Here is a 19,170-nt window from a genome sequence, read left to right as displayed (position 1 = left end):
TAGATTGAGGTTTCCCTGTCTAGTTCCTTAGCTATAGAGTGGAGAGCAGCTGTAAAGAGATGATCTTGTTCTGGATGACCGAACATGTTCATGAATAACACATACAGCCCATTGATTATAATGGGAAATGTGTAATGCTTAGTTACCCCTGTGGTGGCACTGTAGGGGAATCAATCACTTGCTGCCGGGTTTCTCCACGGATTACAACTGATCTTTGAGGTTTCCAGCAGCAGGACACCCTGTGGACGCTTCTAACAAAAAGGGATTATCAAAATGGACAATTTATTTAAGCACCAATATAACCTTTGTCACATATACTATGGATTTACGGCTCGGTTCACATCTGCGTTTATAACCGAAATCAGGATACAGTATTGGATCCGTTGTACGACCGATGCCATCATCTCCTGAGGGACCTCATTGACTTATGCGGGTCATCATTATGTCTGTCATTTTGACAGGAAAAATAGCCATGTGCGCACGGCTATTTTTCGCGTAGAATATTGCAGAATGTATGACGGAGACTCAGAACATGGCCGCCAATACGAACATCGCCTTAGAAAGACTTTGATTTCTTCCTGCGAAGCATTTAATGTTTCTTTTGTTTTATGTTTTTTCTTAACAGTCTGTCCGAGCTCTTATATCTGACTTTAAAGACCTATGTGCCCCCCTGTACAAGGCGGTCCATATATTCTTCACAGACAGTGAGTATTATTGGTCTGGAGTTGCTCAGTTTACACCACGGGTAGAGGGTAAGGGGGTCGTAAAAACTATGACTAATGCCATTTAATCATTTGGATTCTAAGGTATTGGGTCATACGGGAAAACATTGAGATGTCGCACCTGGGTATGGACATTGACTTGTTGCATGAAATTGGTGACCGCCACTAATACGTTACACCATTTATACATCTATGGCATTGCCGTGCAAGGGAGAATTAGCGGATTTTGTGGGGTAAATATTATTAAATATTATTGCCGGAACTGAATAAGCTACGTTTTAAATCCTAGCATGAGAAAAACATTTGTACTTTTCCTGTTTCTGACTATTTTTCCCTAAATCAGACTTACAAAATATAAAGCTATCCGCTCCAGTTTAATTCAATAAATTTTTAAGAGAATGTATAACCGTTATAAACACAAGCCTTGTACCATGCCTTCCCACCGTCCTTAACCCCTTGGAGACACGGTCAATTTCAGTTTTTTTTCACTTTCGTTTTTTCCTCCCCGCCTTCCAAAAGCCATAACTGCTTTGTTTTTTTTTTTGTCGACATAGCCGTATGAGGGTTTGTTTTTTGCGGGACAAGTTGTAGTTTGTCATGGCACCATTTATTGTACCACATAATATACTGGGAAGCTGAAAAAAATTATTTGTGGGGTGAAATGGGAAAAAAACAGCGATTACGCCATTTTTTGGGGGTTTTGTTTTTACGCCGTCCATCAGGTGGTAAAAACTACATGTGCACCTTATTCTACAGGTTGATACGATTACGGCCATACCAAATGTATATGGTTTTTTATGTTTTACCACTTTTAAAAAAACGAAACTATTTGCTAAAAAAAAAAATGTTTTGTGTCGCCATGTTCTGAGAGCCATAGCTTTTTTATTTTTCCCTTAATTTAGCGATGTGTGGGCTTGATTTTTGCGAGGCAAGCTGTAGTTTTCACCGATACCATTTTGGGGTATAAGCGACTTTTTTTTTATCACTTTTTATTTCATTTTTTTTGGAGCGCTAAGGTGACCAAAAAACAGCAATTTGTGTGTTTTTTTATTTTTATGGCGATCACCATTGGGTTAAACAACGCTATATTGTGATAGTTCGGACTTTTACTGACGCGGAGATACCAATTCTGTATTGCGGCACATCGTGATACGGACAGTCTCCTTTGAAGTCCCTCCTGAGGCAGAGCTTCAAAGGAGTACAAAGATGGCAGACCTGGGGGCCTTTATTAGGCCCCCAGGCTGCCATACCAACCATTGTAAACGGCCTAACGCCCCGCGGGGGGGGGGGGGCGCTGCGCGCGATGGCGTGTTTGAGGGGGGCACCCCCCCCCTGATTATAACAATTTAAATGACCACAGCATTTAAAGTGTTAATCGGGCAGGAATCAAAGTGAACTTTGATTCCGCCCACTGGAGTGAGGTGTCGGCTGTATAACACGGCGGTCACCCGCCAAGTATGGAACGTGCTCAGCCTGTGAGCGGGCTCCATACTTTCCCCTTGGCGACATCTCCGTAATAGTGCGTCGTATGTCGCCAAGGGGTTCACATAATCCCAAGAAACATACATATGGACCCAAATCCTAGCCATCCCACATTCTGGAACAAAATATTCCCCTCCCCCTAAGAGCCCAATGACCTCCAGGCAGTTATTCAATCCAAGTATGGACCAAGATACTATTTAAATAAGACCCAGCCAGAATCTCAACAATTCTCTAGACAAAAAATGGGACGTATCGAGCCACGGTCCCCATACTATTTCCAGCTTCGGCACCATGCACAAAAAAAACTCCGTAATTACGGACCCGGCAGGTTCTATTGGCCGCGGACACCCTTTCATAGCGCTACGGAAAGGTGCCCGTGTCGTAAAACCGTGCCGGGAAATATGGAGCATGTCCTACTTTTCGGATTTTACGGGCCATGCTCCCATACGTTGTATGGGAGCATGGCACGGAAATGCTGGCATCGGTGGCCGGGCCGTGCCAATAATCACGGGCTGTGATAACGGACACGGCCGTGTGCATGAGGCCTTAGTCAGTGTGCTTCTTCTCCTTCTTCTCCTCCTTCTCCCTCCTCCTCCGCATTCCAAAAGGTGACATTTTGCTCTGGGCATCATGGTCCAAAACGCATCCGGTCATTAAACGGTTTATATAATCTTTATAGAGGTCAGAGCTTCATTTTTCTGATACAGTTCCAAATTTTCCGCATAGCCCTAGAGTTAACCGAGGGAGCTGTGTTGTTATTGAGCTCAATGTATTAGAGGTATGCAGTAAGCTCCCTCTGGTGGTAGCTGCAAGTAGCCAGAATGTTATTATTTAGCTCTGTCTATGCAGAAGATTTGGAGCTCTGTATCAGCAAACCTGAGTGCTGTCCACTATAAAAATATATTAAGACATTAACCAGCACAGAATTTTGAACCTAAAAACATGAAGATAAAAAGTTGACATTCACTTTAAGGATATTGTCTTTGGTTTTGAGTCACGATCGAGCTTCTCGGGACTTGCAAGAGCAGAAGGACTGCGGCAAAGTGTTGCTCCGGAGAACATAAGGAGCTTACTGCATACATGTTTATTAAAACTTGTCTATAGCAACCAATTACAGAGCATCTTTCATTTTTCCTGAGCAGTGTAAGAAATGAAAGCTGAGCCCTGATTGGTTGCAATGAGTGACTAGACTAGTTTTTACTGTTTTGATAAATGAGGCCCATAGTTTTGAACCTGAATTAATGTTCAAAATCTTTCTATGGGTGTAAAAAATAACTTCTTTCCTCTTCTCCTCCTCAGCTTGTCCAGAAAGCTTATTTAATGAATTGGGGAAATCCAGAGTACCAAAAGTGATAAAGACCTTAAAGGAAATTAATTTGGCATTCCTCCCATATGAGAGCCAGGTAAGTCGTGCTTACAGCAGCAGAGAGGCCTATGTACGATGTTCCATCCACGAATAATGACCCTCATTTGTCAATAGAAAAACTTTCTCCCCATACCAACCAATCACAATCTTTCCAGAGCGGTTTAAGAAATTAAAGCTGAGATTTGATTGTGTCTGATCTAGTTTTGATAAATGAGTCCCTGCTAGGAGAGGTTGGATTTTTTTTTTTTTCGCTTAGATTTATTGAAATCTTATCTCCATTTTCTGTATGAGTTCAATCTTTTGTTCCCTTTTATCACTGTTATCCTCTCTTATTCCTCCTAGAATTGTATCAATAAATTGACAAGTGAGTGCTATAATTTCCCTTGTCAAAGGGGTGTGTCCCTACAGTCTCTCTCTGTCTGCACTGATTGGACAGTTTTAGTCTGTGTAGGGGACACACCCTCAACTGGTTAACACCCAGTTGTCCATTTATTCATACATTTCTAGGAGGAATAACAGAGGAACAGGACAATTATCTAAGAAAGAACTGTAATTTTATGGGGAATACAATTCTTAACTAAAACCGACCTGTCAAGAGAGGTAACAGGTCCTTATTAAGTCTGTAGCTTATAAAGTGCGGCAGCATTATAACATGAGCTGCTTATATCTCTCACTCATGTATATATGGCTCTCTGCACTGGACATATGTGCGATAAAGTCGTGATTTATGCGGGCAAATTTCTGTCAACCTCTCATTGAAGAACATTAGTCAGCCAGTAGCTGATAACTGTGAACAACGGATTCTATCCAGCTGCATGGTAACTACAAATGTCCCTTTAAAGCGGCTCTGTCACCACATTATAAGCGCCCCATCTCCTACATAATATGATCAGCGCTATAATGTAGGTGACAGCAGTGCTTTTTATTTAGAAAAACGATCTATTTTTACCACGTTATTAGCGATTTTAGCTTTATGCTAATTACTTTCTTAATGCCCAAGTGGGCGTGTTTTTACTTTAGACCAAGTGGGCGTTGTACAGAGGAGTGTATGATGCTGACCAATCCGTGTCATGCACTTCTCTCCATTCATTTAGTCAGCGCATAGGGATCCTGCTAGATCAGTATGTGCTGTCTTAGGCTGGATTTACATGAGCGTGTGCGTTTTGCGCGCGCAAAAAACGCAGCGTTTTGCACGCGCAAAAGGCACTTAACAGCTCCGTGTGTCCTCACCATATGATGCGCGGCAGCGTGATTTTCGTGCAGCCGCTATCATTATGACCCCCTGTTTGTATGTTTTGTAAACCGAAAAGCACGTGGTGCTTTTCTGTTTTCAATCATAGTTTTGCCTGCTGTTGCGCGAATCACACGTGTCACACGGAAGTGCTTCCGTGTGGTGCGCGTGAATTTCACGCACCCATTGACTTCAATGGGTGCGTGATGCTCGAAAAACGCACAAATATAGGACATGTCGTGCGTTTCACGCAGCGGACATACGCTTCGTGAAAATCACGGACTGTCTGAACGGCCCCATAGACTAACATAGGTCCGTGCGAGGCGCGTGAAAATTACGCGAGATGCACGGACGTATATCACGTTCGTCTAAATAAGCCCTTGTACTGACACCTTAACGTTACTGAAGTGTTTAGACTGTGAGTAGACATTCCTTCCAGCCAGGACGGGATGTCTATTCACAATCCCGACACTTCGCTAACGTTTCTGTGGTACTTACAGCAGAGCAAGCGTAATCTCGCGAGATCACACTGTAAATGACAGGTTACAGAGAGATTACACTTGCTCTGATGTAAGTACCACAGAAACATTAACGAAGTGCCGGGATTGTGAATAGACATCGCGTCCTGGCTGGAAGGAATGTCTATTCACTGTCTAAATACTAACGTTAATGTGTCAGTATAAGACAGCACATACTGATCTAGCAGGATCCCTATGCGCTGACTAAATGAATGGAGAGGAGTGTATGACGCTGATTGGTCAGCGTCATACACTCCTCTGTACAACACCCAGTTGGTCTAAAGTAAAAACACGCCCAGTTGGGCATTAAGAAAGTAATTAGAATAAAACTAAAATCGCTAATAAAGTGGTAAAATTAGATTGTTTTTCTAAATAAAAAGCACTGCCGTCACCCACATTACAGCGCCGATCTTCTTATGTAGGAGATAGGACACTTATAATGTGGGGACAGAGCCTCTTTAAAAGACCCGTCAGCTCAACAGTTACTGAGGCAGTTTGTGATGTAGAAGCTTATCACTTCATGTCCTGTTATCTCATTAATAGCATAGATATGATCTAAACAATCGGAAACTACAGAAGCGGAGAGAGTGTAAACATGGGTGCAGCGCTCGGCTGCCATAATTGCCTCTCATATGTAAAATCCATGTCCATTATTACAACTGCAGGAAGGAAGCCGATAACTGCACGATGTCCTTATGTCACAGAAATTCGACTGGCACTACCAAAGTCGTATGTTCCGAGGGGAGTGGAACTAATAGGGGTGATGTAGGTTCCCTGGAAAACTAACAGCTACTGCTGCATTTGTTTATGTGGAGTGTAGCCATGTACAAGGGAGATACATAGGGTCCCGTATTCATAGAAACTTGACATATGCATTCTGTGGCCTACAGGAAGCAGGACAGTTACAGTCTCTAATCTATATGTTCTGTATTGATGGAGTAATACACCCGGGGCAGCTGTTGACTCCAAAATCCTCAGCGGTGGGACAACCTGCTGCTTGTTTCTGCTTTCCTTGGATGCAATACCTTGGAGCATTGAAGCAGGGCCGTCACATTGTGTTACTGCTGCATTGCATTGTACTTGGATGCGATGTTGCTACGTGATGACATCACATCTCATGTCACCATCTAGCTCTAAATGTAATGTAAGAGGCTTCTCTCACCCGGATCGCCGCTGCTCTGAAAACCCCGGTGATCATGGTCAGCCACACATTTCCCCATCAGTGGGCCCCCAATGACAAGCAATTCCTGGCACAATATGCCATCACTAGTTTGGTGGGAAAATCCCCAGCACTAAATGTGCTCGTAGATCATAGCGTATGTCTTACTAAAAATGTATTTCGGCCTGTTGAAGTAGCGCAGTCTTGAATGGCCTGTAGCTTAAGTCCCTGAGATCCGTCTTTGGGTAACATTACTAGATGGAGTATGTTGTGAAGGGCTTGGTGGGCTTATTGTGAAAGTGTAGTCTCCGAGCCCCCCTTTTAATGCACCTGATATACTGCTCGGAAACTTGATTTTGATGCCATATGAGTGTGCTTAGAATAACTAGACCATCAACAACCTCAGTGAAGAAATATAACTGGTCTGATGGTGCAGGAAAAAAACTGTAGTGCACATACCGGAAATGATATTCAGTCTGATCTGAAAACTTTGCTGCAGTGGAAATTGTCTCTCCTTGCACTGACATCCTGGTGATTTTTTTCTTGGACTTGGGCTCCTACATAGCAGAGCTGCAGTGTAAAGCATGGAGGCATATACAAAGCAGCAGCCCTAAGCCTGTGATTAGACAATAGATCAGACATGGGGAAACTACGGCCCGCGGGCCACATACGGCCCGTTAGGCTTTTTAATCCGGCCCGCCGAACTTGTCCAAGATATATCCGTCCTCAGCAGCTGCTAGTTCGCGCAGGAGGACGGATATATCCGTCCTGTGATCGCGCGGGTACTGACAGTTTACCCACGCGATCAGCGGCAGGAGCACGGCTGTTATACACAGCCTGGCTCCTGCTGCAACTGCCGGAATCGAAGCACGCGCCGATTCCGGCAGTTTAACCCATTAAATGCCGCTGTCAACAGTGACAGCGGCATTTAATGTGTTTGACAGAGGGGGGAACTCCCTCTGTCTCCCGATCGGCGCCCCCGCAAACAAATCGCGGGTCGCCGTCGGGTTTCCATGACAGCCGGGGGTCTAACAAAGACCCCCAGGTCTGTCTTCAGCATCTGCCTGTTAGGCGATGCCAGAGGCATGACCTAACAGGTTGCCTGTCAGTTTTACACTGACAGGCAATAATGCTTTGGTATACGAAGTATACCAAAGCATTATATATGCGATCGGCATATCGCATAGTGAAGTCCCCTGGTGGGACTAAAAAAAAAAAAGTAAAACCGTTAAATAAAGTTTGTGAAAAAAAAAATAAAAAAAATTACAGTCAAAGTCAAATAAAACTACTTTTTTGCCCCAAAAAGTGGTTTTATTTAATAAAACGGTCAAAACAAAATCACACATACACATATATGGTATCCCCGCGATCGTAACAACTTGACCAATAAAATGAACACATTAATTAAACCGCCGGATGAACGGCGTCCAAAGAAAACGCAAAAAACAACGGCAAAATTCTCTTTTCTCCCATTCCCCCCATAAAAAATAAAATAAAAGTTCATCTATAAGTCCTATGTACCCCAAAATAGTACTAATGAAAACTACACATTGTCCCGCAAAAATCAATCCCACGTACGGCCACATCGACGGAAAAATAAAAAAATTACGCCTCTTGGAACGCGGCGATGCAAAAACAAGTAATTTTTTTCTAAAAGGGTTTTTATTGTGCAAACGTAGAAAAAACATATAAAACCTTTACACATTTGGTATCCCTGTAATCGTGCCGACCCATAGAATAAAGTTAACATGTTATTTACGCTGCATAGTAAACGGCGTAAATTTATAACGTGAAAATTAATTCTGGAATTTCTGCTTATTTTCAATTCTCTCCTAAAATAAAGTTAATAAAAAGTTAATCAATATGTTATAAGCATCTAAAAATGGTACAATTACAAAATACAACTCGTCCCGCAAAAAACAAGCCCTTATACGGCTATGTCGACGGAATAAAAAAAGAGTTACGACTCTTGGAATGCGACCGTGGAAAAACAAAAAATAATCCTTGGTCATTAACGTGCAAAATGGCCCGGTCATTAAGGGGTTAATGTGGCGCGTATTTCTCTTTATTTCACTTTAATTTTCACGTCACCATTAAGCCCTTCGGTTTTCAAAGAGTACAATATCAGCCGTCACTTTGCCACGAAGCATGCAAACTATGCTAGCAAGCAGTCAACACAAGAACGGGCGGCTACTGCTCAGAGGTTGGCAGCTAATTTACAGAGTCAACAGAACTTTTTTCTTGATAAATCACAGTGCGTATGTTATTTTAATCTATTTACATTTCCTCCTCCCAGTATCTGCGAAATAGTATGTAAATGCCATATCTTGCATATTCCTTGAGACAAATTTATTAACTGATAAGGGCTATTTTTCACATTTGAAAGACAGTTAATAAATTGGGTTGTAGTGTTCTTACTGTGCTATGAGGTTTGCACACACTACATTTAATGCTTTAGTATATCCGGCCCAAACACTCCCTCCAAATGCTCCTGGCCCGGCCCCTCTGTCAAATTTTAGAACCCATTGTGGCCCGCGAGTCAAAAAGTTTGCCCACCCCTGCAATAGATGGATATCAGACTCTCAATAAGCAATGTAGATTAGCAGACATGGACATCCACATGATCTGTTTTTTGTGTGATACATATGCCGGGCAGACATCATTAATTGATCATATGTGTCCATGTTGTAGTGTTATATTGATCTTCCTTAGACTCCTATCCATTACACATCACAATGCAGTCTTATAACCCCAGTTTTGTACCTCTAGGTCTACTGTTTAGATGCAAAGGACTCTTTCCACACACTCTTCAGCAAGGTAGAAAAGGATGATCGGAACAGATGCCTGGAGATGCTGGCAGAACAGATTGCCACACTATGTGAGACGTTAAAGGAGTATCCAGCTGTCCGATACCGCAGGTAAATCTCCTTCTGTTGTATGGCCTGCTCTGATGGTGCAGGAGAGCAAACGGTCTTGTGTTCCCAGTGACTCTTAGGTCTCATGAAAGTAGATTCCCCATAACTGGGGGTTAGAAATGATCAGTAGATCTTTGTGTAATTCTGTTTAAATGGATCAATCCTGTGAATAAGCCTGACTTGAGTCTTTCTTTCTGATGGGAAATCTATCTGCTAGGCATTCTAATCTGGTCTCGTAACCAATGACTGGGTCTTTTTAAGCCGCTACAACCCCACTGTATATCATGGAATTGAGTTCAGAGGGCTCCTAACGCAGGGATAAGGGCACCACTGTGAGGCCAGAAAAATGTAACATGAGCAGTAGAGATAGGGGGGGGGGGGGGGAACGTGTGTGTGTGTGTGTGTGTGTGTGTGTGTGTAGCTTAGGGCCTGTTCACACCAGCTTTGGCTTTTCGTTGAGGGTTTCCGTCGGGAGAACACCTCAACGGAAAGGCAAACGAAATCTTAGCTTCCATTTGCATCACCATTGATATCAATGGTGACGGAAACATTGCTAATGGTTTCCATTTGTCACCATTCCGGCTGGTTTCCGTTTTATTAAAAAAAAATTCTGAATCAATGTTCCAAGAGTCAAAGTCCATGAAGATGTTGCCCTTGGTTAGATTCAAACCCAGGATCCCGGGGCTGCAAGCCAACAGTGGTAACCACCGAGCCACCCATGTTTCTATGGAGGGCTACTATCCATTTGCCGCCTTGGTGTAGTATAGAGCTTCAGTTTAGAATGTGAGGGTGAAGCTTGATTCTGTGGAGTCCACAGACCATAGTGTCTATATCATCATTTAGAAAATGCAAGACTTGTTCCCAGAACCCTCTTACCTGTGAGTAGGACTAGAGGAGGTGGGAAAGTGAGCCTGACCCTTGAGCTTATCCCGTGAGAAATCTACTTCGTTGTGGTAGTAAAAGAGGTCTGTTCTGGTGACAAACTCTGCCAGTATACTTATCACAGTTCTACTAATGGGCATATCGTTCTTTATTTCCCGCTATTGCAGTGGCTATGAGGACAACACCACCCTCGCTCACATGGTGCAAGATAGGCTGAATGCATTCAAAGCAGACAACCCCAGCATGGGAGAGGTGAGATCTCCGTCCTGGACTGTGATTCTCTACTTGGTCGGTTTTATCTTTTTCTGAGGAACATGTCTTGGTAGCCGTGATCCATGCGGGTCCGTTACCCTTGATCACATCCCGCCTGTGAAGAACCGCTGGAGAGGGCAAGACGTCATACATTGGGAATCGCTGCCTCCACCTGGAAGGACAGACATTAGTGGGCCTTTTTCTATGATTCTGTGATGTCCACCACTTCCATGCTCCTTTTATTTATTTTTTCTGTCCCACAAGCCTTTCTTGCTTTTCTAGACTGTTCAGATCCTGTCTCTCCTTACTGTCAGTTAAGCTTCTTCCTACCAGTCCTGATTACCGCATCCCTTCCCTCTGTTTCACCCATTTCTCTCCCATCCCAGGGCCCAGACAAGTCCCGCTCCCAGCTCCTGATTGTGGATCGTGGATATGACCCTGTGTCTCCCCTCCTGCATGAGCTCACCTTTCAGGCCATGGCTTACGACCTCCTAAATATTCATCAAGACATATACCAGTAGGTGCAGTGCATCACCCCTCACCTGCAGTGTGCTTCATCCATGTGTGATCGCGAGATGAATAAATTGACAACTGGGTGTCACCATTTGGGGGTGTCCCTATACAGGTTGACCATGTCCAATCAGAGCTGACAGAATGAGGCCCCATGCACACAACCGTAAAAACGCCCTTAATTACGGGCCCATAGACTTCTATTGGCCACGGTTACCGTCCAGTTTGCGTACGGGAAGGTGCCCGGGCCGTTGAAAAATATAGAACATGTCTTATTTCAGGCCGTAATTACTGCACGGGCAGCCCATAGAAGTCTATGGGGCTCCCGCAATTACAGGTGGCTACGTGTGTGCACCCGTAATTACGGGAGCGTTGGTAGGCGACATCAGGGGATTTAAATTTTTGAATAAAGAGAAGCAGAGAAAATGGCGTCTGAGCGATCATGTGACATCATTTCCAGCCCCCTTTTTTTTTTTACGGGTCCGTAAATACGGATGACAACGGACCTGTATTTACGGCCAGTATTTACAGGGGAGGGAAAATATACAGTCGTGTGCATGGGGCCTGACACTGTGTAGGGACACGCCCCTCTGACAAGGTAATGGTAACACCCAGTTGTCAATTGATTTCTAAATTTGTGATAGGAAGACCAGAAGAGCGGCACAATGTAGAGTTCTAAGAAAATACGTTCCAGAAATGTTACGACATGGGGAATACAAGTCTTTATGAAACGAGAGGTGACAGGTCCTCTTTAAATTGACGGCTGGGTGTTACCATGTCCCTTGTCAGTAGGTGTGTCCCTACACGGTCTGATACAGTCTGCACTGATTGGACAGTCTCAGCCTGAAGGGTCAGGCCCCAATGACAGGGAGAATATAAACCCAGTCTTCCTTAACCCCTAAGTGACCAGACTATTTTAGGCCTTCACCAAGCAACTTTTTTTTGTTTTTCCATCGTCACATTTAAAGAGCTATAACTTTTATTTTTATTTTTTTTGCAAATAACTGTATAAGGGTTTTTTTTTTTTTTTGTTTTTTTTTTGCGGGATTAGTTGTATTTTGGGGTACATATAATTTTATTGATTTGCTTTTATTAACTTTTTGGGAGGGAATAGAAAAATAAACAGCAATTCCGCCATTGTTCTAAGCGTTTTAAATTTACACCGTTCACTGTGCAGCCTAAATAACATGTTTCCTTTTAGTTTATGGGTCTGTACGATTGCAATGATACCACATATGTTTAGGTTTTTTATGTTTTACTACTTTTGCTCGATAAAAACACACTTGAATTAAAAATCATTTGTTTTTAGCATCATCTCCTTCCAAGAGCCAGAACTCTTATTTTTCCGTCAATGTAGTGATGAGGGCTTGTTTTTTGTGGGACGAGACATAGTTTTCATTGGTACTTTTTCGGGGGTTCATGGGACTTATTGTTTGTTTAATTTATATTACTACTTTTTTGGGGGACAATGGGAAAAAAAATAGAAATTCTGCCATCGTTTTTTGCCGCGGTCACTATTGACGGGTTAAACGGCCGCAATCAAAATAAACTTCCATCGCTACCGTTGGAGCAGGAGCCTGTCTGTCATTAGACGGCTGAGCACTTGCTCCAGCCTGCATGGGACACCTGTGCAGGACTTAGACTAGGCTGCCGTAAAAAGGTGGCAGCCTATCCTAAGGCCCCTTAGTGACCTCTGTGCAAAGGTGTATTGGTGGTCACTAAGGGGTTAAACCACTCCACACCTGTGTCTGGGATTGCAGTTCAGTTCTATTGCAGTGAATAGGGTTTAGCTGCAATGCCACACACAACCTGTGGACAGGTGTGGCGCTGTTTTTGGAAGAAGGCAGCCGTGTTTTTACTGCCAGGATTCCCCACAGATTACAACTGATCACTGGGGGCCCCAGGAGGGCGACACTTGGTAAACAGACTCTTCTAGCAAGTAGGGATTGTGGAAAGCAGAGAGCCCCTCTATGGGAAAATAAACAATGGCAGATTGTTGTTGTGGTTATTTTGTCGTGGGCTTTAAATGATTTTGGTTTGCATGTAGCACTTTTCATATATATATATATTTACTTTTTATTCTTTCTCGCAGCTATGAGACCTCTGGCATTGGGGACTCCCGTGAGAAGCAGGTCCTTCTAGATGAAGATGATGATCTGTGGGTGGAGCTCCGCCACATGCACATCGCAGATGTGTCTAAGTAAGCGACTTTATCTCATAACTCTGTCCGGGTGTACATTCTCAGGTACTTCTGGTTAAATATCTTTGTCTTTGCAGGAAAGTGACCGAATTGTTGAGATCCTTCTGTGAGAGTAAAAGAATGACTACAGACAAGGTAGATCTCATTCTGCGCTGTACTTTGATATTGATTCTTAGCGTTCAGATACGTGTATAGATAGAGATTTTATTACAGGATTTCCGACGTCAGGTCTGGTCTGCTGTGGTGTGTGTTTGTTTGTTTTTTTTGTACTGTCCATTAGAGGGCGCCCAAGTAAAACTGCAACGTTTTTGAGGCCACTGAAACGGGCTCTGGCGTCGTGTACCGCTTTTACGGGATATATGACTGATCCTTTTTGTATGGGGTCTTTTAGGATTATGTGTTTGGGTTGTGTGTTTTTGTTTTTTGTGGGTTTTTTTTGCCAGCCTCAGACAGCACAAAGATCAGTCATGCAATCCTTTATCTGCCCCTACACTTTGTATAAAAAGGCGCCTGTGTTACCCACATTGCTGCCCTCTGTACTGCTTTGAGTGAAAAAGGTTTCTATACTTCTGCAATTTGCGTGTTCAGATAAAATCCATTCTTCTTTATTATTAGAATTATTATTCACCCGTTAATTACGACAACGATAATTATTATCTTGTACCATCAAGTCGTTCCAGAATGTCCTGTCTTCTGTTTCGGCTTTGGGCTTCTTGCCATATTCAGGATATCAGTGAGTCTCCCTACATCTTGGTGCGGGTTGTCCCCATACTCTTGCCTTCAACTCAATGTTGGGGCAGATTTATACATAGTTACATAGTTACATAGTTAGTACGGCTGAAAAAAGACACATGTCCATCAAGTTCAACCAAGGGACGGGAAAAGGGAAGGAAAAATTTCTACACATAGGAGCTAATATTTTTTTGTTCTAGGAAATTATCTAACCCTTTTTTGAAGCCATCTACTGTCCCTGCTGTGACCAGCTCCTGCGGTAGGCTATTCCATAAATTCACCGTTCTTACTGTAAAGAAGCCTTGTCGCCTCTGCAGCTTGAACCTTTTTTTCTCCAGACGGAGGGAGTGCCCCCTTGTTTTTTGAGGGGGTTTTACATGGAACAGGATTTCACCATATTTTTTGTATGTGCCATTAATATATTTATATAAGTTAATCATGTCCCCCCCTTAGTCGTCTTTTTTCAAGGCTAAATAGGTTTAATTCTTTTAATCTTTCCTCATAACTTAGATTCTCCATGCCCCTTATTAGCTTCATTGCTCTTCTTTGTATTTTATCCAACTCCAGGGCATCCTTTCTATGAACTGGAGCCCAGAACTGGACTGCATATTCTAGATGAGGCCTCACTAATGCTTTGTAAAGTGGTAATATTACATCCCTGTCCCGCGAGTCCATGCCTCTTTTAATACACCACAATATCTTGCTGGCCTTTGAAGCAGCTGATTGACACTGCATGCTGTTATTGAGTTTATGATTTACAAGTACACCCAGATCCTTCTCAACAAGTGACTCCCCCAGTGTAGCGCCCCCTAGGACATATGATGCCTGCAGGTTGTTCGTACCCAGATGCATAACTTAAATTTATCTACATTAAACTTCATCTGCCAAGTGGATGCCCAAACACTTAGGCCCCATGCACACGACCGTTCCTGCAATCACGGGCACGGCCGGCCGCTGACTGACAGCCGCATTTTCGGGCCGTGCTCCCATACAAAGTATGGGAGCACGGCCCGCAAAATGCGAAAGAACGGACATGTTCCATAATTCCCGGAACATTTCCACGGCACTGACACCCTTCCGTAGTGCTACGGAAAGGTGTCAGTGTTCAATGAAAGTGAATTGCTCCGTTTTTGCGGACCGCAATTGCGGTCCGCAAAAACGGAGGTTTTTTGCTGTCTTGTGCATGGGGCCTTAGTTTGTTTAAATCTGCCTGCAATTCATGAACATCTTCCATAGTCTGAACTATATTACATAGCTTGGTGTCATCTGCAAAAATAGAAATAGTGCTATTAATCCCTTCCTCTATATCATTAATAAATAAGTTGAATAATAGTGGTCCCAGCACTGAACCCTGGGGTACACCACTTATAACTGGGGACCATTCAGAGTAGGAATCATTGACCACAACTCTCTGGATACGGTCCTTGAGCCAATTCTCAATCCAATTACAAACTATATTTTCTAAACCTATAGTCCTTAATTTACCCATTAGGCGTCTATGGGGGACAGTGTCAAATGCCTTTGCAAAGTCCAAAAACACTAAATCCACAGCGGCCCCTCTGTCTAGGCTTCTGCTCACCTCTTCATAAAAACAGATTAGGTTAGTTTGACAACTTCTGTCCTTAGTAAAACCGTGCTGGCTGTCACTTATAATGCTATTTATTGTCACATAATCCTGTATATAGTCCCTCAATAGCCCCTCAAACATTTTCCCCACGAAGGATGTTAAGCTTACTGGTCTATAATTACCTGGGGAAGACCTAGAGCCCTTTTTGAAAATCGGCACCACATTTGCGCTGCGCCAGTCCCTTGGCACTATACCAGTCACTAGAGATTCTGCTTAACAGTAAAACTGGCCTTGTTGCTCATAGCAACCAATCGGAGCTTCGCTTTCATTTCTTAAGCTATTTTGGAAAAATGAAACTTGTTCTGTGATTGCTATGGGCAACAAGGAATTTTAATAAATGAGGTCCATTGTCCTGTGAGCTTCTTATATTAGTTTTCTTTGCCCCTCACCTCCGCTCTTATATTTTGAAAAAACTCACTTACCCACAATTCATGGGTTTATTCTGTGTCCAGTGGTTACATTATATACTCGTCTTAGCCGAGAAGGAGTATATATATGTGATGCATTGTTGTACCTCATAACAAGGCTCCCATGTAGGGCTGGACGATTTTGCCAAAAAAGAAAAACTAGATATTTTGTTTCAGCACTTTGTGCGATTTTCGATTTGAGTCTCTTTTTTTTTTTTTATTGTTTTTTTTCTGTTTATTTAACATTAAGGGAATGTTCACATCACCGTTTTCTTTCCGTTCAGGGGTTCTGTCGGAGGTTTCAGTCGTGGAACCCCGCAACGGAAAGTCAAACGGAAACCACAGGTTCTGTTTGCATCACCATTGATATCAATGGTGACGGAAACACTGCTAATGGTTTCCGTTTTTCATCGTTTCGGCAGGTTTCCGTTTTTCAGTCGACTGCGCTATTGATTCCATCGGAAAAACGGAAACCTGCCGGAACGGTGAAAAACGGAAACCATTAGCAGTGTTTCCGTCACCATTGATATCAATGGTGATGCAAATGGAAGCTAAGATTTCCGTTTGACTTTCTGTTGTGGGGTTCCACGACGGAAACCTCAGTCGGAACCACTGAACGGAAAGCGAACGGTGATGTGAACAGGCCTTAATACCAAAAGATAATTTTATTAATTTTCTTTATATAAATAACTTTTTACCATATATTGCTATAATTATTGTATGTAACTTCACAACTTTTAACCTCTGCAAATACATGATCAGAAATACAATTGGAAAAATGTCTATCTAATTGATTATAACTTCTGTGTTCCCCGGCAGGGAACAGGTCAACAGAATCTATAATCCATTATATACTGCATGCACTAACATCCCCCCCAGCCAGTCTCCGACATTGCAGGTGAGAGCAGTGTAAACTGCAGCAGGGCCAGGCAGATGGCACCGAGCGGGCACTCTGGGGCGAGGTTATATCATAGTGTCTGACGTCTGAGCAGGACCCTGTGCAGTACCGGCCAATAAAAACTGATCAATTGTCAGTTTTTCATGTTTATTTTGCATCCGGGTCTCCAAATTCTCATCCATTTCCAGTCTGTTTTTCATGGCCGTTAAAAAAAAAAAAGGGTTCCGGCGCTGGGGATGCAGGACGCGAGTGACTGAGCTCCCGCTCCCGTCCAGCCTATTTGCTTGTAATAGTCGCTTCGGCGGCGACAATCAGCGGTGAAGCCACCAGCCCTGCACACGGAATCCTCACAGGTGGTGCCTGTATGGACAGGTACCTCCTCAGAAGCGCGCATAAGCCAGCCATGGAAGATTCAGCCGCGGCCGTGGTAAAGGGAGGTAAGATGGCGGCGCTTCCCGCCACTGCGACCCTGCTATACACACAGGAAGATGAGCTGCAGCACCATCAGTCCCAGCTTTCAAGCCCGACAGAGCACATAATGTCCTCTCATCCTGCAGCCATTGATTATGTAGCCCTGGCCCGAGAAGTAGCCAAACAGATAGCGCCAGACATGCAAAAGGCGCTGGAAAAAATGGTGCAAGATTCCCTAAACCGCGTGCATGCGGAGCTGGCACAAGTCACTATCAGAGCTGATGAGTTAGAGCAGCGTATGACTATGCTGGAGGATGAAAATGAGCGTCTGCAATCCAAACTCAGAGGGGTGCTGTCTGTTACTACGCAGTTGGGGGACAAGGTGGAGGATCTGGAAAACCGCTCCAGGAGGAGCAACCTGCGACTGGTGAGGAGGAGCAACCTGCGACTGGTGAGGAGGAGCAACCTGCGACTGGTGAGGAGGAGCAACCTGCGACTGGTGAGGAGGAGCAACCTGCGACTGGTGGGGCTGAAAGAAGCGGTGATATCTTCTGATTTACAGCGACTATGTGAGAGGACATTGCCAGAAGCTTTAGGTCTTCCCCGTCCCTGCCGGGTGGAGAGGGCGCACAGAGTGGGGCCGGACCACAGAAACCTCCCAGCAACAGACGACCACAGTTTGCTTCGTCCCAGACAAGTAATCTTTAAGCTGTTGGATTACAATGATAAGGTGGCACTTATGAAAGCATTCCGCAGCAGATCGCGTCCCTTGGAAATACTGGGCATGAAAGTGCTACTTTTTGAGGATTTCTCTGCGGAGGTTGCAAAACGAAGGCGGGCTTTCAGCAAGATCTGCACCGCGCTGTTCCAAGCAAAAATACGTTTTAACCTGCAGTACCCAGCCATCTTACGGGTGTTTCAAGAGAACGGGCGGAACAAGGTTTTCACCACGACACAGGAAGCGGAGGACACACTTACGGAGCTTTGTAGGCGCAGACCACAGCAAGAGGAGAGTCACAGTCCAGCATACAGTCCGAATCGCAAGTCAAGAGAAGCCAAACGGAACCGACTAAATATGGAGCGAACCTGGGCAGAAGCTTTAATGCCCACACCTGGAAGATCCCGGGGGGGGGGGGGTCGAGCCGGAAATGGAGGGGATTCTCCGAAACCGCAGAGGCGTACGCGGGACCGCACCCGATCCACGTCTCCTGATTGACGGACGAAGATCTTTTCAGCACATTTTATTTAAAGCTGATGTAATGTTGATTTTGTGGACGCTGTAGACCAATTGCAGATTCCGACCAGATACAGATAAGTTTACAGATAATTTGAAAGTTTTGAGGGAGATATTTGGCGGTAGTATACGGCACTCTGTACCGGTCAACAGCTGGCCTATTGTTATAATGTTACAATGTTATAAGGTTGAAATGTATGCACTCTGGTATTTCCCTGCGTTTTCACTACAGGAGATTAGTGAGGGAGTTAGACCAGGATCTGAGATTTTTCCTTGTGGGTGGGATTGACCGGGAATGAGACAATGCCTCCCCCACGCAAGGGATTAGCTGTATCTGTAACAGATGGCAGACTGGGGGAAATTGTGATAGAAGATATGGGAAAAGAAGGTAGGGAAACCTTGAGGCGAAGCAAGATTCATGTGGATATGTGATTTTAAGTCTGTTTGCATAAAAGTCATGAAGATATAATCCAAACGGACGCTAGGCTGTTAAAATTGATGATATGGAAATGTATAAGAGTGTGCACAGGCGACAAAGAGGTAATGAGGGGGCAAGGGCAGGTGTTACTTCCTCAGGGAAGGAGTCATATGTGCAGGCTGGGGGGGAGGGGGAAGGAGGGGCGT

General features: G+C 44.0%; 2 protein-coding genes across 3 annotated transcripts in view; one reads left to right on the top strand and one right to left on the bottom strand.

Annotated features, from left to right (window-relative positions):
• RETN (resistin) overlaps positions 1-7,298 on the bottom strand; it is a 115,541-nt gene extending 108,243 nt beyond the window's left edge. For both annotated transcript variants that reach the window (XM_075858802.1, XM_075858800.1), the window contains exon 1: positions 6,938-7,298. Coding sequence is in view for 1 of the 2 variants with exons in the window: in XM_075858800.1 (XP_075714915.1) it covers positions 6,938-7,005 (68 nt within the window). In the remaining variant the exon portion in view is untranslated. The remainder of the gene's footprint in view (positions 1-6,937) is intronic.
• The window catches only part of STXBP2 (syntaxin binding protein 2), a 66,231-nt gene that overhangs the window by 32,724 nt on the left and 14,337 nt on the right, over positions 1-19,170 (top strand). The window contains exons 5-11 of the mRNA XM_075858799.1: positions 626-704; positions 3,504-3,607; positions 9,248-9,396; positions 10,443-10,527; positions 10,914-11,044; positions 13,130-13,237; positions 13,315-13,372. Coding sequence (XP_075714914.1) covers positions 626-704; positions 3,504-3,607; positions 9,248-9,396; positions 10,443-10,527; positions 10,914-11,044; positions 13,130-13,237; positions 13,315-13,372 — 714 coding nt within the window. The remainder of the gene's footprint in view (positions 1-625; positions 705-3,503; positions 3,608-9,247; positions 9,397-10,442; positions 10,528-10,913; positions 11,045-13,129; positions 13,238-13,314; positions 13,373-19,170) is intronic.

Source organism: Rhinoderma darwinii, chromosome 3 (assembly GCF_050947455.1).
Source record: "Rhinoderma darwinii isolate aRhiDar2 chromosome 3, aRhiDar2.hap1, whole genome shotgun sequence".
NCBI lineage: Eukaryota > Metazoa > Chordata > Amphibia > Anura > Rhinodermatidae > Rhinoderma > Rhinoderma darwinii.
This window is presented reverse-complemented; position numbering and strand designations above follow the sequence as displayed.